The following is a 24,162-nucleotide window of genomic DNA, read 5'->3' on the forward strand; positions in this document are numbered from 1 at the left end:
ACCTTTGAAATGCTCATTTAGTCCAACTGCCATCTCCTTGCCCCCATTATTATTTCTCTGGCCTCATTCTCTAGTGGTCCTATATCCACCCTTATCTTGATTTATTTAAATACAGCTTTTTCTATCAACCTTGAAACTATTTGCTAGCTTGTTTTCATATTTTATTTTATCTTTTCCTTCCTAAGGATTCTTGTAGTTGTTTTCCATAGGTTTTTAAAAGCTTCCCAATCCTCTGTCTTCCCACTAATTTTTGCTTTGTTGTATGCCCTCTTTTGCTTTTACATTAGCTTCGACTTCCCTTGTCAGCCTTTTGAGTATACCTTTGATTTTGGAATACATCTATCCTGCACCTTCCTCATTTTCCCCAGAAACTCAAGCCATTGCCAGCAACTCCTTCCAATTTACTTTGCCTAATTCCTCTCTCATACCACTGTAATTTCCTTTACTCCACTAAAATACTGCTCCATCAGACTTTACTTTCACTCTATCAAATTTCAATTTGAACTCAATCATATTATGATCACTGTTTTACCTTAAACTCCCCAGTTACATAACACCCAATCCAGTATAGCTGATCCCGTAGTAGGCACAACTATCTATCTTGTAGGCATTCAACAAGTTCCACTCCATTGTGATCCATTACCAACCTGATTTTCCCAATCTACCTGCATGTTAAAATCTCCTAGGACTATCATAATATTGCAAGTTTGACACAACTTTTCTATTTCCTGTTGTAATCTGTAGTCCACATCCCAGCTACTGTTTGGAAGTCTGTATATAACTGCCATCAGGGTCCTTTTACCCTTGCAGTTTCTTAACTCAGCCCACAAGGATTCATCACCTTCCGATCCTATGTTACATCTTTCTCACAACTTGATGCCATTCTTTACCAGTAGAGCCACACCATCCCCTCTGCCTACATTGCTATCCCTCTGATACAATGTGTAACCTTGGACATTCAGCTCCCAATTACAACCATCCTTCAGCCATGATTCAATGATGGTCACAACATCAAAAAGTGGAAATGATCCAAGACGTCCCTGACCCTGACACCTGGGAGGCAACATGCCATCCGGGTGTCCCATTCATGTCTACAGAATCTCCTGTCTGTTCCTGACTACTGGGTCCCCTATCACTAACGCTTCCCTATTCTCCCCCTTTCCTTTCTGCACCAAGGACCCTCGCTTAGTGCCAGAGACCTGGTCTCCATGGCATTTCTCTGGGGGGAAATGGGTGACCCCTGTACTAGATCATCCCACGAGAGAAAACATGCTCACTGCATCCAGCTTGTGAAGACTCTTCAGGATCAAGTTTCAATCAATTCCACTCTCACTCTTCTAAAACTACAGCAGATTCAATGTTCGCAGGAGAATGGGATTGAGAACGATAATGAATCAGCCGTGATGGATTGATGGAGAACACTCGATGGGTCGAGTAGCCTAACTCTGCTTCTATGTCTTATGGTCTACGATCAGATTCATGCTGACACTGTCAAATCTTACTTCACAAGACAACTTGCCTAGATATTTTCTCTCCATTACTTCCAACACTTAACACCACTCCTTAAATAGAGAGAGACCTGTTCTCCAGACATTATTGATAGAGGTGTTGGTGAAACAAAGTGTAATCTCCCTACTTTTGTATTCAACTCCCCTTGCAATGAACAGGAACACTCTTGTCTTGTAAACAAGAGATGCTGGAAATCCAGCACTCTCTCCAAAGTCTCTACATCCTTCCCTTAACAAGACAATCAGAACCATATGTAATACTCCAGATGCAGTCTAACCAGCTTTTTATAAAGCTGTAATATACCTTCCTAACTCTTGGATTTAGTGGCTCAACTAATAACAGCAACCTCTGATTTCTGAACTCTCTTTATATTTAGAAAATATTCTAAACCTTTACTCTTCCTGCCAAAGTGCACAACCATACATTTTGCTCAACTAATAAAGGCAGCTTCTTATTTTTGAATTCTCTTCCCATTTAGAAAATATCCTAAACCCTTATTCTTCCTGCCAAAGTGCATGACCATACACTTGTACGCTGTATTTCATCTACCACTACTTTGTCCATTCTTCCAAACTGAAAGTTTGGAAGGCTTTCTGTAGATTTTCTAAGTCTTTCTATAGACTCCATGCCTCTGCAGTACTACCTGCCCCTCCACCTATCTTGGTCCTATCTGCAAACCTGGCCACAATACCATCAGTTCTTTCATCTAAATTCATTAATATATAAATTGACAAGTTACAGACTGAGCACTAACTCCTGAAGAGCTCCACTAGTCACAGGCAGGCATTCTCAAAAGTATACCTTTAGCTGACTTCTCTCTACCCTCTGCCAGTCAGCCAATCTTCTACCCATACTAATATTGCTCCTGTCTTATTTAGCAGCCTCATGTACAGCAACTTGTCAAAAGCCTTCTGAAAATCCAAGTACATATCCAACATTCTCCTTGTCTTGTTTGCTTGTTTCCTCCTCAAATAATCCTAACAGGTTTGTTTGGCAAGATTTCCCTTTATGAAACCAGGCTGACTTCATCCTATTTTATCATGTACTTTCAGGTTCTCCAAAATTTCATCTTTGATAATGGATTCTAAAATCATACCAACCACTGAGGTGAGGTGAGCCAGTCTACCATTTCCCATCTTTTGTCTCCCTCTCTTTTTGAATAGGCATGTCATGTTTGTGAGTCCCGGAGGATCACCACTAATGGCGCTACAATTTCTTCAGCTACCACTTTCTGATGATGAATGATTTCAGATATTTCACATTTCTTTGTGAGATAAGACACCATTCAGCCTATCAATCATGTGCTGGCTCACAAAGCAATCCCATTTCCCATTAGTTTTCCCTGTAACTTATTAGAACAGAGAATAGTACAGGCCCTTTGGTCCACAACATTGTGCTATTCTTTTAACCTACTCCACAATCAATCAAACCCTTCCCTCCTACACAGCCCAGAACCTTTTATCTTTCCTTCATCCATGTTGTTGTCTAAGTGTCTCTTAAATGTCTCTAATGTATGAACATTGACCGCCAAACCCAGCAGTACACTTCAGGCACCCACAAATCTCTTGTAAAAAACCTATCTCTGACATCTCCTCTGTACTTTCCTCCAATCACATTAAATGGATGTTCTCTAGTTTTAGCCATTGCTGCCCTGGGAAAATGTCTCTGGCAGTCCACTCTATCTATGCCTCTTATCTGCTTCCAAGTCAGCTCTCATCCTCCGCTCCAGAGAGAAAAGTCCCATTACTCACAAAACCATTAGCCTTCATGTAATCTGCAAACTTACTGACCCAACCTTCCACTTCTTCCTCCAAATTATTTATAAAAATGACAGAGTAGGTGTCTCAGAACAAATTCCTATGGAACACGAGTGGTCACCACTCGAACATTCCATCAACTTCCCCCAGTCACCTCCCTCTGATTTCACCACTCACCGGTACAATGGCAGCAATTAACAATGGCTAATTAACCTTCCAACCTGCATGTCTCTGGGAAGAGAGAGGAAGCCGGAACATACGGGGTTGGGGTGGAGCGGTGGGAAGCAACCCATACAGTCCCAGATCATCAGGATCAAATCCCAGTTACTGAGGTTTAGCCATACCACTGTCCCTCTCCTCGAGACGAACAGTATTCTGAGGAAGATAACAAGGACATCTCCATAATTCAGAGAAGGTACTTTCAAACATGGAGGTTGTTTGTGGAACTTTAGAACCCAAGGGTAGAGACACAGAATAAGCTGCTGGCCACTTCAAACTGGGATGATCAGGAATATGCCTCAGGGCAGTAAATTTTAACCACCCTCCACCCAAAAGCTGTGGATGCTGAGGCAGCAGAAGGGACACTTGGGTTACTCCTAGTTCTATTCACACTCTTGTGGTGAACATGCCAAGGCCAGCAGATGCAAAAGGGTATTACCACAAGCAATGTCTCCACATCATAAACCATCTTTTACAGTAAACACAAAGTACACTGCAGATGCTGGGGGTCAAAGCAACACGTACAACAAGCTGGAGGAACTCAGCAGGTCGGGCAGCATCTGTGGAAACGAGCAGTCAACGTTTCGGGCCCAGACCCTCCATCCTGACGAAGGGTCTCGGCCCAAAACATTGACTGCTCGTTTCCACGTATGCTGCCCGACCTGCTGAGTTCCTCCAGCTTGTTGTATGTGTTGCTCCATCTTTAACAGTGATCAGGAAAAATAATGGTATATAGAGTTAAGTCACAGGTAAAGGAGGAGGTTAATAAATGGATACTCGCTTGCTTACACAATGGATCGAACTTTAGCTTCTCCTGTGCGATTGTAGAAAAGCAGCATCGCTTCCTTTTGCTCACGTTTCTGTTTTAAAATTTAAAAAAAAAAAGAGGATAATCTTGGAATAAGCACCAAAATCTATTCCATGTGTGTCCACTAAGATTGCACTGTAATCTGAGCTAATTCCACATTCGAGTTTAAGTTGCCATTTAAACGCATACCACCAAACAAAACATTGTTCCTCTGGACTAAGGAGCAAAACACAGTACATACAACCCATACACATAACATTTAAAGTAATATTACCACAAATAAATTAACAAGTTGCATTTAAAACACAAGTTAAAAAGTAAAGAGACCTGGGTGGTGGCTGGGAGATCAGTAGTCTCACGGCCTGGGAGAAGAAGGCCGTGACCTAATGCTACGGTTTTTCCTGCCTGACGGTGTGGGGGGGGGGGGGGGGCGTTCAAAACGTTTGTTAAATGGATGGGAGGGATCATGGACATTGCTAAGGATCTTGCATACACAGCGCTCCTGATAAATATCTTGGAAGGGTGGAACAGAGATCCCAGTGATCCTCTCAGCAGTCCTTGCAATCCTTTGTGGGATCTTGCAGTCAGATGCCTTACAATTCCTATACCAGACAGTGATGCAGCTGGTCAGGACCTCTCAATGGTACTCCTGTAAAAACTGGTTAGAATGGGGGGGTGGGAGCCTCACTTGCCTCAATCGACAGTGAAGCTTTTTCTCCCCCACGCAGAAAGTCTGGCCGCGTAACCCACGGGACAGAACGTGTGCCTACCATCCATTACAAACTCATCAGCTGAGGCAGTGGAAGACACAGACAGGGAGATTTTCATGATACTTTCCAAATCCCCTTGAAGGAGCTGCAGACCCCAAGTTCAAAAAGTCCAGCACAACATCTTCTGCTGACTACAGTAGGCTGAAGGTCAGGAGTTCAGGGTCAACCAAAACTAATTAACCATTGTTCAGTTGTCAATAAGATCACACCATTCACAAAATGATTGCTAGGTTTCTGAACACACTACAAATTGTGCTAGTTGTATCTGACTTGGGGTATATCAAGAACTAGAAGGTATAGGGTTAAGGTGAGAAGAGAAAATTTTTTTTAAAAAGGGACCCAAGGGGCAACTTATTCCACATATGTATGGAAGTGGCTGAGGCAAGTGTCATAACAATATATGACGGACACTTGGAGCAGTACATTGATAGGAAGGGCTTTGAGGAATATGGGCCATACTTTGGTAAATGGACTAGCTGATGGGAATCTTGGTCAGCACAGACGAGTTGGCAGAAGGGCCTGTTTCAGTGTCTGTGACAATTGCAAGAAGCGGACCTTTTATGGCCATCAGGAGCTGCGTACTGCTATCAAACCAAACAACACCCACCGTCTTGTGGCCTTTGGCCACCTCGTTTGCAGCTGCCTCCAATGCTGCCCTGGCTTTGGCACTCAAACCCTCAGGCTCCACAAGTACCACCTTCCGTCGCTTGGCAGGCAACTGTGACAGAACATCACACTTCAGCCGTCTCACCATCATTGATTCCAGCAGGAGGAGTCGTAGTTCGAGCAGATTAGATGATCCAGAGTAATCCCATCCCCATGGTAACTGCCAATCAAAGGAGAAAGAGAATGAGGCAGAGTCTCATTGGGTAGGGGAGGGGAGGGCTGTAGCTGGGTGATGATACGGTGTGAATGAGAAGGGAGGGATGCTAAATGAAAATATGGGAAATGCAGGGGCACACGAGAATATGGTGTGTGGTTAAATGAGGGGGAGGTGAGTATACCTCCAAAGAGTGCATATGCAGGGGAAAAAAGTCAAAGGGCAAATTTAAGATTACCTGCATCTGCAAAATGGTGAATTGATAACACAAATCAAAGTAAATGCATCTGATTAATAGTCACTTGGGTGCAAACTGACCGACATATGGAATTAAACACAAGAGATTCTGTAGATCCTGGAAATCCAGAGTGTACACACAAAACGCTGGAGGAACTCAGCAAGTCAGGCAATATCTATGCAAGTTAAAAAAAGATAACATTCGGGCTGAGACCCTATATCGGGACTGGAAAGGAAGGGGGAATATGCCAGAATAAAAAGTTTGGGGGGGGGGGGGGAGGGAAAGGAGGACAAGTTAGATGAAAGGAAAAAGTAAAGAGCTGGAGAAAAAGGAATCTGATAGGGAATGGGGACTGGAATTAAAATGGTTGGCCACTGAGAAATTCCGTTTTTTGTGGATGGAGTGGAGATGCGCGACGAAGTGGTCCCCCAATTTACACTGGGTCTCGCCTTTGCAGAAGAGGCCACAGCTGCAGCACCAGATACAGTAGGCTACCCCAACAGACTTTCAGGTGAAATTAAATATTTCAGGATTCATAAGATGCAAAATGGAAGAAGCAGGACATTTTGATGTTAAACAGGAGGATAAACATCAAAAAGTTTCAGTTCAAAAATCAGGTAACAGAACCAGTTTGGGTGGAGTTAAGAAATAGCATATGAAAAACATAGTGGGAGTTAATTTGAAGTACCTGATCAGTGCAGATGCAGAGCATTGTGTAAACTAGAAAGCACACAGCAAAGGCAATGAGTAGGTATAGTATGGCGGATAAATTCACAGAGTATATGAGAGATGATTTTCTAGATCACTAGGTGGAGAAGCTAAATTTTAGTCGTGTAATGTTAAGGAGATTCCATTTTCCAAAGGCATAGATGTAATTAGGTGACGCAGGCCTATTGGGCCAAAAGGGCCTGTTACCGCACTGTATCTCTAAACAAGAAACTGAAAGATAATCAATACAGGAATAATGTTGCCCCTGGCTGTAGTATCGAGAATCAGGATGTCCCAGTCTCACAATAAGCAGTGACCTTTCATTGAAAAGAAATGACTGAGTCAGAAGATGGTTGCTTTTAAGGGAATTACAGGATTATGGGATCAGTACAGGGAAGGTCTGCCACATTCATTTCTTCTACTATCACAAACCGATCTAACCTCTGCCTCACCTGCTTGGCAGCACAGTAACGCATTCCAAATTGGTGGAAGCTGGGGAAGAAGGAGGGACGGATGGCAGTGATCTGGCTGTACAGCTCAGCAGGTCTCGACAGTGCCGGTGTCCCAGACAACAGCACGAGTCTCCTTGCAGCCTGTGAAAGAGAAGTAAAGATATCAATGGGAGTGTATGAGCAGCAACGCTCCTGTGCGATGAACGCTTCCAGAGCAAATCAATGAGAGAAGTTAAAGGGAACAAGGGGTGGCACAGTGGTGCAGCTAACAGATCTTCTGCCTCACACTTCCTGTGAGCTGGGTTTGACCCTGATCCCAATACTGGCTGTGAAGATTTTGCACGTTCTCCCCGTGACAGTGCGGGTAGGCAGAATGCTCTGTTTTCATTCCACATCCCAAACACAAGTTAATTGGATGTTGTAAAGTACCTCATACATAGCAGATTTAGGTTAATCTAACAGGAGCATGACTCCCTGCTTTTATGAAACCTGTTAACCTATTTATACTCTTCCTACTTTAATCCCAATTTTTATTCTTCCAACATTCTCACTGAGAGAATAAAATGGAGCTCGACAGTCACAGCGTATCCACTGGATCAGAGAGCCCATTGCCATCCTGCATAACTCTAAAAGAGATCAAGGACTTGGGTCTCGTGTTCAGTCAGATGGACTGAACAAAGCCTCGTTTCCCCTGCCCTCAGTGAATGTCTATGGGCACAAAGTGGCCTGGAGAGTGTTTTTGTTTAAAGCACACACTCTGCACCTTGAAGTAGTAAATGGCACCACTACACAGAAAGGAAAAAGGTCTCCACTGATATACAAACAAAGCTTAGTGAGTACCATCTGGTCTGGAGCAGCACATTGATACTTCAACAAACTACAGCACATTAGACTTTAAGTTGCAAAGTGTAAAACCCAATACTGGTAAATCTCATCTGATTTTATTAACAACAGATTCCCTTTCCCCTTACAACCTCAGCAGACGGAGGTTACATTGGGAAGCTGAAACCTCGGAGGATTGTTTCAACTTCCCACCGTCTGTGACTCATGAAGTCCAAGGCTCATACAGAAGCAGCTATCCTCAATGCAAAAACCCACTGCAACGTCACAGTGCATCATTTATTTATAATTTTAAACATAAAACAAATTTAAACAAATCCCATTAATGATCACAACTAACCATAAGAGAGACATAGGGAGGGGAGGTAGTAGTAGTAGTGGAAGGCTGGACAAGATCAAACGGGAAAGCCAAGGACCTTTGGAGCAGGGAATCAGTTCCCAGTGGATGGGAAGGTTCGGAAAATACCTGGAGAAGAGGAAGAGCAGCTTTGCATCGAGCAGTCTTCATGTTCTTCAGAAAATGAGACTCATCCTAAAAGACAAAAAAGAAAATCATGTCCTGAGGAAGGGTCTTGGCCTGAAATGTTGACTCTTTATTCATTTGCATAGATGCTGCCCAATCTGCTGAGTTCCTCTAGTACTGTGTGTGGTACTCAGATGGAAAATCAGTCAAGTTCAAACTGCAGATTCTTCGTGCAAGGCAGACAGTATGAAAGAAAAGGGCTAACCATCAAATTTTGTAAAGTTGGGTTATTTCAATAAGGAATATTGCTCCTTCTCCACAAGGAGCAAGTTGGGATATATCCTCAGTAAATTTAACATGGTCTGCATGCAAAATGAAAATTCAAACCTGCAGACTGGTAATCTGAGAAAAGAGAAAGACTTAGAATCAGAATCACACAGCACAGAAACAGGACCTTTGGCCATCACAGACACAGTGGGCCATCAAATACTTGCCAACACTAATCCCATAGTCTTCTATGGTCTGACAATTCAAACATCCATCTAGCTATTTCTTCATTATTTTTAGAAACTCATTGACTTTTCAACCATAATCCAGTTGTTACAACATATACACTAAAGGAATCAGGGTATGGATTTGTGCAGGAAAGTGATGCTAAGGTAGAAGACAGCTGTAATCTTTCTGAATAGTGGAGCAGGTTACAATATCCAAATCATCCACTCTTGCTTCTGGTATATTTAAGCTCTTGTGACAGAGACTAATTGGAGAGCTTACTCAAGAGATACCACCACCAATAAAAACTCGATATGCTGAGCGACCTCCTCCTGTTGTTATTGCATGAATCACACTGTAGGGAATTTACCACGTGGGAACACACTGTGCAGACACTGGCGAGATTGTGTACTTTGCAATTCTCACAGTAGATACTGAGAGATTCGGGGTCAGGGCCAGTCTCCAGTTTGCACAGTACACTTGCCAGGTGCCGTGTCTAACCCAATACCAGAGTAAATAGTGGAAAACAAAATGCACCTACCACAATGATGACCTGAAACTGCCTCTCCATCAGCTGCTTCCTGAATTTGGCAAGCAGGTCATGGCTGATGATGTTGATATTGGAAGAGGAGAGGCGATCTTTGCCCGTCATCACCACGTTGACAGTGTCAGCATTCACGGAGGGCAGCCAATGGCTGAAAGCCTGTCAAATGACAATAATGCTCATCACCCAGTCCACCAACTGCACTTGGATCAGATACCTGCAGCCTTCAACACGTACACGACATTAACCCAAAATTCAGTCCGCAGCAAGGCATTCGTACACTAACAAGCCCAGAGCCCTGACCTCAGGGATCCACCGCTACAAGATGACATGCCCAGGAATCCCCTACAAATTGCAAGACAAGATTGTGGATGTAGTGGACAACGAGGAAGAATATCACAGCTTAAAGCAGGATCTGGACCACATAGAATGAGTGCAGTAGAACAGAGGTAGCTGGGAATACTGATCTATAATTCCTTGAACGTGGCATCACAAGTGGATAGGGTCGTAAAGAAAGTTTTTGTCACATTGGCCTTCATAAATCAGTACTGAATACAGGAGTTGGGATGTTGTACGAGGCAATGGTGAGGCCAAATTTGGAGCATTGTGTGCAGTTCTGGTCACCCACCTACAGCAAAGATATCAATAAGATTGAAAGAGTACAGAGGAAAATTTACAAGGACATTGCAGGGGATTGAGTACATGAGTTATAGGGAAAGGTTGAATAGGTTATGACTTTATTCTGTGCAGCGTAGGAGTACGAGGGGCAGATTTGATAAAGGCGGTATAGCTGTGAGGGGTACGAATAGGGTAAATGAAAGTGAGCAGTTTTTCATTGAGTAAATTAGAGTTAGTGGGAGGGAGGTAGAAGAAAGGAAATTATAGTGCAGTTAGCCTGATTACAGTGGTTGCGAAGATGTTAGAGCTGATTATTAAGGATGAGGTTTCGGGGTACTTGAAGGCACATGATTAGACAGACCAAAACCAACATGGTTTCCTTTAATCTTGCATGACAAATCTGCTGAAATTCCGAGGAAAGAACAGACAAGATAGTCAAAGAAGAGTCAGTGAACATAGTTTACTTGGATTTTCAGAAGGCCTTTGAAAGGTGCCGTGTATGTGGCTACTTACGAAAAGAGCCCATGGTATTACAGGAAAAATACTAATACGGGTAGAAGACTGGCTCACTGGCAGGGAGCAAAAAAGTGGGAATAAAGGGGCTTTTTCTGGTTGGCTGCCAGTGATGAGTGATGTTTGCAGGGGTCAGTGCTGGGATTGCTTGTTTTTACATTATATATCAATGATTTGGATGACAGAATTGATGGCTTTGTGGCCAAGTTTATGGGTAAGATAAAACTTCATTTACCCCGAAGGAAATTATTGTTGCAAGGTTTCTCAGTCACAAATATATACCTTAAAATACAAAATGTAAGCATTGAGGTACAAAAAATACAAAACCTGTATTAAAAAGTAATAATGCAAAATACAGATGTGCAATGAAATCGTATACTTAAGAAGGAGGAGTTGTAGAGTCTTATAGCCACAGGGAGAAAGGATCTAATACAAAGATAGGTGGAGGGGAAGGTAATGTTGAGGAAGCAGAGAATCTGCAGAAGGACTTAAACAGATTGGGAGCATGGACAAAGAAGTGGCAAACAGAATACAGAGTAGGGATGTGTATGGTCATGCACTTTGGTGGAAGTTAATAAAGACATGGATTATTTTCTAAATGGGGAGAAAATACAAATATCAGAGGTATAAAGGGACTGGGGAGCTTTCATGTAGGATCTCTAAAGGTTAACTTGCAGGTTGAACTGGTGGTAAGGAAGGCAAATGCAATGTTAGTATTTATTTCGAGAGGGCTAAACTATAAAAGCAAGGATGCAATACTGATGCTTTATGTATAAGACATTGGTCAGACCACACAGAGTATCGTGAAGAGCTTAGGGCCCCTTATCTAAGAAAATACGTGCTGGCATTGGAGAGGGTCCAGAAGGAGGTTCACAAGAATGATTCTGAAATAAAAAGGATTAACATATGAAGAGTGTTTGAAGGCTCCGGGCTTGTACTCACTGGAGTTTAGAAGAATGGGGGGGGGGGGGGGGGGAATCTCAGTGAAAACTATCAAACTTTGAAAGGCATAGATAGAATGGATGTGGAGAGGATGTTTCCTATAGTGGGTGAGTCAAGGACGAGAGGGCATGGCCTCAGAGTAGAGGGGTGCCCATTAAGAACATAGTTGAGGAGGAATTTCTTTAGCCAGTAGGTGATGAATCTGTGGAATTCATTGCCACAGATGGCTGTGGAGGCCAGGTCACTGGGTATATTTAAAGCCGAGGTGATAGGTTCTTGATTAGTCAGTACTTTAAAAGTTATGGGGAGAAGGCAGGAGAATGGTGTTGAGAGGGATAATAAATCAGCCAAGAAGAAACGGCAGAGCAGACTCAATGGGCCAAATGGCTTAATTCTGCTCCTACGTCTTATGGTCTAGAGGTCATAGGTTAAAGATGAAAGCTGAAATGTTTAAGGGGAACATTGGGAACTTCATCACTCAGAGGATGGTGAGAGTATAGAATAAGCATGTTGGATGCATGTTCGATTTTAACATTTAGAGAAATTTGGATAGGAACATGGTTGGGAGAGGTATGGAGGGATATGGTCCAGCTGTGGGTTGATGGGACTAACCAGAGTAACAGTTCAGCGGAGACCAGATGGGTCAAAGGGCCTGTTTCTGTGCCCTTTGTCTTAATGACACTAGGGTAATGGAGACTCCAACTCCAATAAATCTGTTGATTTTTTTCCCCTTCTCAATCTCTGAGACATCATATTGTGAGCCTTGGACTAATTTTAAGGAAAAATGACATGTAGAGTAAAGAAATGTCTGAAGAGTGGCGTGTACCTGTGCCCAGGTGAATCGTACTGACGATGGAGCCACCACAAGCACTGGCCACTCCTTACGATAAACTGCAGCAATGCAGATCGCCTGCAGGGTTTTCCCAAGCCCCATGTCATCAGCGAGCAGCAAACGACCTTCTCGTGAAATCGCAAAACTGTCAAGACATAAAGCACCAAACACAAAATGCCAGGAAAGCCCATGGAACCATATGCTAGACCATAAGGCTATGGACGAACCCATTTAGCTTGCTGTCTACCAACAGCCACCCTGGCTTCTGACATTCTTTCAGAGTCAGGACTCAAACGGACATAGACTCAGACACGTGGTACAGAAAAAGGCCCCGTCACACCATCGTAACTTACATCATTCTGTGGTAACTCAGGAAATGAATTCCACAATCCAACCACCCTTGGGGATCAGAGTCAGAGTCACATAATGTAGAAACAGACTCCAGCACGGCCCACTGCACTCAGTGTGCTAGAGATTAAAGTATCTCAAGCAGTGAATTCCACATTCTCACCATCTTCTGGGGTCAGGGTGATCACAAGGCGTAGAAACAGACCCTATCTACACTAACCTACAACAGTACCGTAGCAGTTAGTGCGACACAACGACAGCTCGGGGCGCCAGAGTCCGGAGTTCAATTCTGCAAGGAGTTTGTATGTTCTCCCCATAACCATGTGGATTTCCTCTGGGTGCTCCAGTTTTCTCCCAGATCCCAAATTAGTAAATTTGTCTTTGTAAAAGTACAGTCGATGTTTTGGGCCAAAACCCTTCAACAGTCAGCTCAAAATGTAAAATGTACTTTTTTCCCATAGATACTGCCTGGCCTTGAAACATAAATATCTGTGAGTCTTAAGTTTTTGCTTAACAATTAGATGATCAGTACTGTGCAAAAATCTTAGGAAATGCTAGCTGTATATATGTGCCCAAGACTTTTGCACAGTAAAGAAATAAATAAATACCCCTACTTACAGCAATTCCACAGCATTCTGTGTATTGGAGATTCAGTGTATTCCATATTCCAACCACTATCTGGGGTCAGGGCCAGTTAAAGAGTCACTAGCTATGGCTTTTCTTCCCACAGCTGCACTGTTACTCAGTACGTTATTCTCCCAGGAATCACTTTGCCTCCCCTTTCCCCTCCTTCATCCTTTTTCAAGGGTCTACTGAAGATTAATTTTTACCCACCCATCCTACTCAGACCCTGTCTACTGTTTCCCTTTGACTGAATCCACATCAACTGAAGATTAAGACCTACTTCACTCCATCCCTCTGGAAAGGCATTAGGCTCTGAACCAATTTGGAATCGACATGAGAGAGATCAGCATCTGGGATCAACGAAGGCTCTGGGCAGGTCTTTTCAAACTGGGTCAAGAATACCTCCAGTATGCCACGGGGCAGAGGCTCCACCTGCACACTGGAGATCTTCGACAGTTCCTCAACTGGAAAGCAAAGCAAACTGTCAAGAAAACATTCAGATGCACAGTCAAAGAATCACAGTACACTACAGCACAGAAACAGGCCCTTTGGCCCATCTAGTTGTGCCAAATTAATAAAGCAGAACATTTCAGAACCTCTGGACATTTCAAAGCACCTCACATGGTAAACTGCGACACAGAAGTCTACCAATATTGGAATCTGGAGCAACAATCTGCTGGTGGAACTTGTATGGGTCAAGGAACATCTGAGGGGGGAGGAAATGATTCATGGTTTCAACCTGAAACATCAACAATTCCTCTCCCCCACACACAGATGATGCTCAAACTCAACTGAGCAACTCTAGCAGATTGTTTTTCGGGATGCTGCCCGACCTGCTGAGTTCCTGCAGCTTGTTGTATATCTAGCAGATTGTTACTTCACATTCAAAAGACAAGATGAAGTGTAGCCACTGCTGTAATTGCTAGATAAATTGCATACTAGTCATGTAGTTATTATATTAACATTTAATTAAACATATGAGCTACATTAAATTACATTAACTACTTGCAGTTTAATTACATTTAGTTAGTTAGTAAAACCAGCTATTTTATGCACAAGATCAACAACATTTCCTGTTGTGCAGAGTTCCAAGAGTTATACAACATGGATGGATACAGGACCTTTAGCCAAACAGACCACACCAAAGATTCCCATCTAAACCAATTCAATTTGCCTACGTTCAGCCCATGTCCCTCTGAGGTTTCCTATTCTTGTACCTGACCAAGAGGCTCTTATGAGTTCTGTTTTGAGAGACGGTAGATGTGGTTCCCTGGAAGTGATGTTTCAGGTGACAGAGAGGTGAAGACACACTTTGGTTCTCTGGCCTCCATCATTAGGCCATGGAGTATAAAAGTTAGGAGGTTATGTCCTCATCCTGTGATTGGTCCATATCCCTCCATTCCCTTCAGTCATAAATCTACCTAAAAGCCTCTTAAACTCCACCAGACTCCTGATTCCGCTACTACCCATGGTAACCTATTCTAGGGTACACAACCACTCTGTGTATAAAAAAGCGTGCCCCTCATATCACCTTTAAACACTTCCCCCACCTCTCCACACTAACCTTAAAAGCATGTTCTCTGGTGTTTGACATTTCTACCCTGGGGAAAAGATTCTGACTGTCTACCCTAACTAGTGCCGCTCATAATGTGGAAAAAAAACCCTCTGTCATGCTTTCCCTTGGGTGCTGACATTCTAGGGAGAGAAACCCAAGTTTGTCCATCCTTATAACTCATATTCTCTAATCCAGGCAGAATCCTGGTAAACCTCTTCTGCACCCTCTTCAATCTACACATCCTTTCTGCTACAGGGTGAACAGAACCACATGCAATACTCCAAGTGCAGTCTTACTAAAGTTTTGTATAGCTGCAGCAGGACTTCCTAACTCCTGTACTCAATCTTAATGAGGGCAAGCAAGCCATACGCAATCTTTCCCACTTTATCCACTTGCGTAGTCACTCTCAGTGAACTATGGACCTGGACCTAATGATATTAATGGGTCTACCTTTAACTGTATACTTTCCCCTTTCATGTGACCTCCCAAAGTACAACTCCTCACACTTGCCCCAATTAAACTCCATCTTCCATTCTCTGCCCATGTTCAAAGCTATTTTATATCCCACTGTATTCTTTGATAGTCCTTTCTGCTATCCACAACTCCACTGGTCTCGGTGTCATCCACAAACTTGCTCATCCACCCACCTACATTTTCATTCACACACTCAGCGGACTCTTTATTAGGTACACCTGCTCGTTAATACAAATATCTAAGCAGCCAATCACATGGCAGCAACTCAATGCATAAAAGCATGCAGACATGGTCAAGAGGATCAGTTGCTGTTCAGACCAAACATCAGAAATTAGAAGTGTGATCTAAGAGACTTTGACTGTAAAGTGATTGTAGGTGTCAGACAGGGTGGTTTGAGTATCGAGAAACTGCTGATCTCCTGGGATTTTCACACTCAACAGTCTCTAGAGTTTACAGAGGATGATGCGAAAAACAAAAAACATTCAGTGAGCAGCAGTTCTGTGGGCAAAAATGCCTCGTTAATGAGATCAGAGGAGAATAGTTCAAGCTGACGGGAAGGCAACAGTAACTCAAATAACCATGTGTTACAACAGTAGTGTGCGGAAGAGCACGTATGAGCACACAACACATCAAACCTTGAAATGGATGGGCTACAGCAGTACCTGATCAAGCGGTCACTGAGTGTATACATGCCACATGCCAGGACATACGCAGAGGATGACTGAACCCTGGGGAGTACTGTTGAACAGAGCAAAGTACAAGTAAAGTTCCCTGAAAATATTAGACAGGGTGGTGAGGAGACTGTAAGGCATGCTTGCCTTCATCAGCCAAAGCAATGAGTGTAAGAGTTGTGCAGAACATTGGTTAGGCTTGCAGAACTGCGTGCAGATCTGGTCACATTACAGGAAGGATACGACTCAACTGAAGCAAGTGAGAGAAGATTCAGAAGGATGTTAATTGGATTGGATAGGACTGCTCCTCAACCTTTTTTATGCCATTGATCAGTACCATTAAGCAAGGGGTCTGTGGACTCCAGGTTGGGAACACCTGTCCTGGAGCAAAGGAGGGTGAGAGTCATAGAGCCATACACAGAAATAGGCTCTTTCACCCATCTAATCCATGCTGAACTATTAATCTGCCTGGTCCCATTCACCTGCATCTGGACCACAGCCCTCCATATCCCTCCCATTCATGTACCTTTCCAAATTCCTCTAAAATGTTGCAGCCAGAGTCCATTTCCCATGGTAGGGATGCTCAAGGCCAGAGGGCACTGGTTTAAAGTAAGAGGGAGGAGGTTTAAAAGCTAGCTTGTATCTGCAATGAGCTGCCAGAGGCCGCCATGGAATCTGGAACAGTAGCAACATTTAAGTAGTATCTGGACAGGTACTTGAATAAGCAAAGCAGAGAGGGATATGGAACTAATGCGGGCAAATAGGATTCGTAAAGATCGGCACGGCGGATGTAAAGATGTGGTGGGTAGAAGAGCCTGTTTCTATGCTTTATAACTGTGTGAACTTGAAGGATTATCAGACCAAGACCAAGGAGATGGTGGTGGACTTTAGGAGATCTAGGCCTCATATGGAGCCAGTGATCATTAATGGAGAATGTGTGGAGCAGGTTAAGACCTACAAGTATCTGGGAGTACAGTTAGACGAGAAGCTAGACTGCACTGCCAACACAGATGCCTTGTGCAGGAAGGCACAGAGTCGACTGTACTTCCTAAGAAGGTTGGCGTCATTCAATGTCTGTAGTGAGATGCTGAAGATGTTCTATAGGTCAGTTGTGGAGAGCGCCCTCTTCTTTGTGGTGGCGTGTTGGGGAGGAAGCATTAAGAAGAGGGACGCCTCACGTCTTAATAAGCTGGTAAGGAAGGCGGGCTCTGTCGTGGGCAAAGTACTCGAGAGTTTAACATCGGTAGCTGAGCGAAGGGCGCTGAGTAGGCTACGGTCAATTATGGATAACTCTGAACATCCTCTACATAGCACCATCCAGAGACAGAGAAGCAGTTTCAGCGACAGGTTACTATCGATGCAATGCTCCTCAGACAGGATGAAGAGGTCAATACTCCCCAATGCCATTAGGCTTTACAATTCTACCGCCAGGACTTAAGAACTTTTTAAAAGCTATTATTAATGCTTTTTGAGATAGTGATTTAGATGCATATCATATTTTTTTACTGAGTTAAGTATTGTATGTAATTAGTTTTGCTACAACAAGTGTATGGGACATTGGAAAAAAAGTTGAATTTCCCCATGGGGATGAATAAAGTATCTATCTATCTATCTATCTAGCACCCTGACTGGGCATTCACATCCACTACTCAGATACTCCATGCTCGAACAAGTACCTCATCCATTGTCCTCTTCACTATCTACAAAGTAAAGGGGATTGGCTGGGAACAATACAATGGACATCAAGGAGGGGGAGGGAGGAGGCATTAGAGATGCAGGATGGATAAAGTGGAACACAGGTGTACATGTGGTACTCACTCAGCACTCTGTAATCCTCCAGAAGGAAACTCCACCTTCTCGTTTTCATATCTGCAATCCAATAAAATTGATTGATATCAGCCCAATTCAGAATGAGCTTAAGAATAACCTTCAGGACTGTGACAATACAGAGAGAAAGGAAGATTAAAAATAAACTAATCTAAAGTGAATAGTTGCATCCTTATCATAAACACGAGATTCTGTGGACACTGGAGGAACTTAGCAGATGAGGTAGCACCTATGGAAATGAATAGACAGATGATGTTTTGGGCCAAAACCCTACATCGGGACTCTGGTGTGTGCATGTTACATTGGCGCCAGAAGCATAGTGACACTTGCGGACCACTCCGCATAACCTTCACAGATTTAATTTGATGCATTTCACTGTATATTTCAATGTCAGCACCTCAACCTCCCCTACTCTAGGACTCCGCCTAGGACTTCACCCCTCTTTGTATCAATTTGTACAACAACTCCCGTTGATCGCCTCTCCACCTTTCTGAAAGTTCTGTACCCTGGCTGAGACATTCCTGACAACTATTGTTGGCAGAATTTCAGATGCTGACGGGAAGATGTAAAGGAGTCAGATAAATCAGCTGGTTGAGTGCTGTTGCAACAACAATCTTGCATTCAATGTCAGTAGACCAAGGAATTAATTGTTGACCTCAGGAGGGGGAAGATGTGGGAAAGCTCACCAGTCCTCATTGAGTGATCAGTAGTGGAAAGGGTAAGCCGTTTCAAGTTCCTGAGTATCAACATCTCTGAAGGTCTATTCTGGACCTAACATATTGATACAGTTACATGACAGTAGCTGTATTTCATTAGGAGCTTGAGGAAACTTAGTATGCCACCAAAGATGCTTGCAAATTTCTAGAAATGTACCGTGGAGGGCACTTGAACTGGTTGAATCACTGTCTGCTGCGGAGGGGCCGCTGCACAGAATAGGAAAAAAAAACTTCAAAAAGTTGTAAACTCAGCCAACTCCATCATGGGCACTAGCCTCCCCTTCAAAAGGTGATGCCTCAAAAAGGTGACACCATTCATTAAAGATCCACATGACACTGGATATCACAAACAAGAGAAAAATCTGCAGATGCTGGAAATCCAAGCAACACACACAATATGCTGGGGGAACTCAGCAGGCCTGGCAGCATCTATGGAAAAGAGCACAGTCAACATTTCAGGCTGAGAACCTTTGGCAGGACATTGACTGTACACTTTTCCATAAATGCTGCCTGGCCTGCTGAGCCTACCCAGCACTTCTGTGTGTGACACTGGACATGTTCTCTTATTACTACAATCAAGGAGGTGGTACAGGAACTTGAAAACACACGCACAATGTTTCAGGAACAGCTTCTTCCCCTCCGCCATCAGATTTGTGAATGGACAATGAATGCAAGAACACTACCTCACTGTTTCTTTTATATTTGTTACCATAATTTATGTTCTAATATATTATGCATTGCAGTATACTGCTGCTGCAAAACAACAAATTTTATGACACATGCCAGTGATATTAAATCTGATTCTGAATCATTCTAGAGTGTGCAGAAGCACCCGTCTGTTCCCTTTACTGACATATCTCCCACCACTACTGCTCGCTTATGCTTTTCCATCCTCTGCTGGGCATCAAAGCCAACTGTGGTGCTACAACCTTGCCAGCCACTGCCACTTTGCTCTGTGAGACTGTTCCCCCGACAGTATCCAACATGCTATACCTGTTTGAGAGGGGACCACAGGGGACTCGTGCTCTGCCTGCCCATTCTTGCTGCTCGTCTTCCTGTGTCTGCGGTGTGACCAACTCACTGAACACACTGACATTTTCTGCATTGCAGATGCTCCGTAGCAAATCCAACCAAAGCTCCAGCTGCTCAGAATGGTCACCAAGAGCTACAACTGGATGCACTTCCTGCACACCAGCCCAGCAAAGATGATGGAAATGTCCCTGATCTCCCACATCCCACAGGAACTCTGACTGACTGCTATCTCCTTTATCATCAGTCCCATCTAGAGAGAGGAATTAAAACCTTTCCCAATGCTCCTTGCTGGAGTTTGGTGCTCACCAAAACTGAGCCTCAACACCTGTTCCCTGAGACAGCTGAGATAGTTGTGGGGAAAAAGCGGAAGAAAATTAGAGAAGTAATCACGTGGCATGGGCTGGGCAGTGAGAATAAGTGTCATTGGTCCATTGAATTCAATCAAAGAGATTGAATTACTCACCATAATTCTTGGAATTCATCTGCTTGAAGACATTCAGCACCTCTGCATGATAAGCAATCTCGACCTCACAGCGGGTCCTGGAGAGGAGGATGAATCGCCCCTGTATTCCCGCACCGGGTTTTTTCCAGTTCTTCCCTGCTGTCAGCAGTTTGCTTACAGTAAGTGACAAACTGTGCTGCCTCCTGGTTTTCGGTCTATCACTGGTGACACCATCCGTTTCCAGCACTCCATCTAATGGTTTCAACGTAACCGTTGGAATGTGCTTTACCAGGCCCACTGCAACAAAGACACAAGAATTGATGGTCATTATAAAGGTCACATCATGTTCCACCATTACAGGTCTCCCCAGTTCACCTTCTCTTCACTGCCCTCCTTATTGAAACTGGCCAAGTTCTGCACTCCAACACAGAGAAGGCAACACAGTTCCCCTATTTGGAAGTAACATCCACTTCAAACTTTTCTTTAGTTTTCACTTTACTAGACTCTTTTCACAACATAAACCAGCAAAGGAACAGACCATTCTGCCCACAATGTTGTGCTGAACTAATTAAGCTAATCCCATCTGCCTGCACATGGCCCACACCGCTCCATTCTCTGTCTATTCATGTGTCTCTTCATTAGATCTGCCTCCATCACCCCAGGCAGTGCACTGCAGGCACAGACTTCTGTGTAAAACTAAACTTGCCCTGAAGATCTCATTTGAACTGTCCCCCTTCCCCTTAAATTCATGCCCTCTAGTATTAGACATTTCAACCCCAGGAGAAAGATGCTGGCTGTCTATCCTATCTGAGCTTTCATAATCTTATTAACTTATATCAGGCCTCCCCTCACCTATGCCACTCCATAGAAAACAGCCCAAGTTTGACCATTCTCTCGTTATAGCAAATGCCCCCTAATCAGTGTGCCCATGTCTGCAACTGATCAATGTATCTACTGATAAGCTTACACTGTTCACAATGCCACTAATCGTTGTATCATCCGCAACTACTAACCCACCCACATTTTCATGCAGCTCATTTTGACAAGGGTGCAGACATTTGCAGACAAGGGTGCCTGCAGAACTCTACTGGTAATGGATCTCCAGCCAGAATATCCCATCAACCACTGCCTTCTGCTTTCTATGGGCGAGCCAAATCCAGATTTCAAAGTTGAAAGTAAAGCACATATACATCACCATATAGAACCCCGAGATTCATTTTCTTGTGAGCATTCACAGAAAATACAAAAAAGCACCACAGAATCAATGAGAAACCACACACAAGATGGACAAACAACCAATGTGCAAAAGGCACCAAATTGTGCAAATACAAAAAGAATAATAATAATAAATATTGAGAACATGAGATGAATAACCCTGAAAGTGAGTCCATAAATGTGGGAACATTTCAGTGCGAGGCAAGTGAAGTTGAGTGAAGTTATTCCCTCCGGTTCAGAAGCCTGATGTTCCTGAGCCTGGTGGTGTGGGTCCTGAGGCTACTGATGGCAGCACAGAGAAGAGAACATGGTCTTGATGATAGATGCTGCTTTCCTTCAGTAACTCTCTGTATAGACGTGCTAAATGGTGGGGAGGGCTTTATCTGTGATGGACTGGGCTGTATTCACTCTTTCTGCAGGATTTTCTGTTCAAGGGCATTTATGCTTCCATACAGGCTGTGATGCAACCAGTCAAAATATTCTCCACTGAACATTTTCAATAGGTTTCAAAGGTACATTTAATCTCAGAGGAATGTATAGAATATACATCCTGAAATTCTTTTTCTTTGCAAACATCCACAAAAACAGAGTGCACCAAAGAATGAATGACAGTTAAACATTAGAACCGCAAAGCCCCCCCCACTCCCCCTCCCACGCATAAACAGCAGCAAAGCGATGACCCTTCCTCCCCCACCAACAAAAAAAGCATCGGCACCCTCCACTGAGCACTCAAGCTTGCAGCAAGCATCAATAAAGACACAGACTTGCAGAACCCCGAAGTCTACTCATTCACCCAGTAATTTGATGTACCATAGGCTCCCTGCGTCCCTATAAGGGAAAAAGAGGTGTCCCCGTTTCACAGTGAGAGGGGAGACATAACAAAACAACTTGCTGATTTATGGTGTTAAAAGTCTGTTGAGTCACTTTTCCTGAGCTCTGTGCCCAAAGAACTCGGGTCTCCGGGCACACGGTTCACTGCTCTTCCATGTACTCCCATGACACATCAGGCAGTGACACCGACCTCAAATCTGCCCACCTTCAGAGCCACGCAAAATTTTAGATGACATGCTGAATCTTGCAAAATTCCAAGGAAGTAGAGGTGTTGCTGTGCTCTATTAAAAAAGATATAATTGCACTTATGCACTGGACCCAGGACAGATCCTCTGAAACATTAACACCAAGGACTCAGCATATACGAGGGAGACTGAAAATCTGGCTGAGCAGTGCCACAATAACCTCCCACTCAATGTCAGCTGGGCCAAGGAGCTGATTATTGACTTCAGTAGGAGGAAACTGGGGGTCCATAAATCAGCCCTCACTGGGGGATCAGAGGTGGAGAGGGTCAGCAACTTTAAGTTTCCGGTTATCGCGTCAGAGGATCTGTTTTGGGCCCAGCACACAAGTGCAATTACGAAGAAACCAGGGCAGCGCCTCTACTTCCTTAGAATTTTGCAAAGGTTAATTATGACAGCTAAAACTTGGACAAACTTCTATAGAAGTGTGGTGGAAAGTAATTTACTGGTTGCATTGTGGCCTTGAATGGAAAATCCTACAAAAAGTAGTAAATACAGCCCTGTCCATCACAGGTAAAACTCTCCCCACTATTGAGCACATCTCATGGCACGCTATCACAGGACAGCAGCGTCCATCATCGGGGACCCTCCTCTACCCTGGGCATGCTTTCTTCTCACTGATGCCAACTGGAAGGTGGTACTGGAGCCTCAGGACCGGCACCACCAGGTTCAGGAACAGTTATTACCCCTCAACCATTAGGTTCTTGAACCACTTGCTCCATCCTGAACTGTTCCTACAACCTAAGGACACACTTTCAAGGGCTCTTCATCTCATGTTCTTGATATTTATTGCTTTTTTTGGGGGTATTTTCAGTTTGTTGTCTTTTGCACATCAGTTATTTGTCCATCCTGTTGGATGCAGTCTTTCATTGATTCCATTGTGTTTCTTCGATCTATTGTGTATGCCTGAAAGTAAATGAATCTCAGTATTGTATCTGGTGATATATTATATGTACTTTGATACTAAACTTACTTTGAACTTAAACTTTAAAGTTGCTGACTCTCTCCATCTTTGATCCCCCCCCAATGAGGTCTGTCTCATGGATTAACACCTGTGGTCAATCCTGAACTGTTTGGCCTAATCACTGTGGATATTATGCATCTTAACACTCTGGATAAGCCCACCTGTCAAGTGTCTTACCAAAATTCACAGACAAAATCCACAGCTCTACCTTCATTGATCCCCTTTGTAATCTTCTTGAAAACCTCAGTCAATTTGGTGAGACATGGCCTGGCTAAGCCAAGTTTCTATGCTCATAAACACCACCCCTAAGAATCCTCTCTGATGGCTTCCCTATCACTTGAACCTCCTGCAGAATTACAGTTGTGTTGTGGTAAGAGAAAAATACATTAATGACAGACTGACTGTAAGTGGGAGGAGGGACAGGAAAGGCTGGAATCAAAGCAGAAAATGTGGGAGACAGTTTGGCAGTATCCATGGAATGAGAAACGAGGGTCAAAACCCAAGGCAGACTGGGTTTATTTTTCATGGAGCCAATAAGAGTGATATTCAAATTAAGGGGATATAGGTACTGAGAAACTTTTCTTCAGTTGCAGAGTTGTTGAGGATTAATGGGTAGAGAGGCGACACATTTCTCCTGAAGTCCAGAAGAAGCAGAAGAGGAAAAAGTGTTCCGATATCTGGAGTAACATACAGAAA

The 24,162-nt window shown here is 43.6% G+C and overlaps 1 protein-coding gene across 1 annotated transcript in view; it reads right to left on the reverse strand.

Moving 5' to 3' along the window:
- The window catches only part of smarcal1 (SWI/SNF related, matrix associated, actin dependent regulator of chromatin, subfamily a-like 1), a 52,766-nt gene that overhangs the window by 22,604 nt on the left and 6,000 nt on the right, over nucleotides 1-24,162 (reverse strand). The window contains exons 3-11 of the mRNA XM_073046344.1: nucleotides 20,236-20,511; nucleotides 18,016-18,066; nucleotides 13,778-13,961; nucleotides 12,520-12,670; nucleotides 9,618-9,779; nucleotides 8,588-8,653; nucleotides 7,282-7,422; nucleotides 5,671-5,889; nucleotides 4,275-4,345 (exon numbers count right to left, since the gene is read on the reverse strand). Coding sequence (XP_072902445.1) covers nucleotides 4,275-4,345; nucleotides 5,671-5,889; nucleotides 7,282-7,422; nucleotides 8,588-8,653; nucleotides 9,618-9,779; nucleotides 12,520-12,670; nucleotides 13,778-13,961; nucleotides 18,016-18,066; nucleotides 20,236-20,511 — 1,321 coding nt within the window. The remainder of the gene's footprint in view (nucleotides 1-4,274; nucleotides 4,346-5,670; nucleotides 5,890-7,281; nucleotides 7,423-8,587; nucleotides 8,654-9,617; nucleotides 9,780-12,519; nucleotides 12,671-13,777; nucleotides 13,962-18,015; nucleotides 18,067-20,235; nucleotides 20,512-24,162) is intronic.

The sequence above is a fragment of the Hemitrygon akajei genome, chromosome 5 (genome assembly GCF_048418815.1).
Source record: "Hemitrygon akajei chromosome 5, sHemAka1.3, whole genome shotgun sequence".
Taxonomy (NCBI): domain Eukaryota; kingdom Metazoa; phylum Chordata; class Chondrichthyes; order Myliobatiformes; family Dasyatidae; genus Hemitrygon; species Hemitrygon akajei.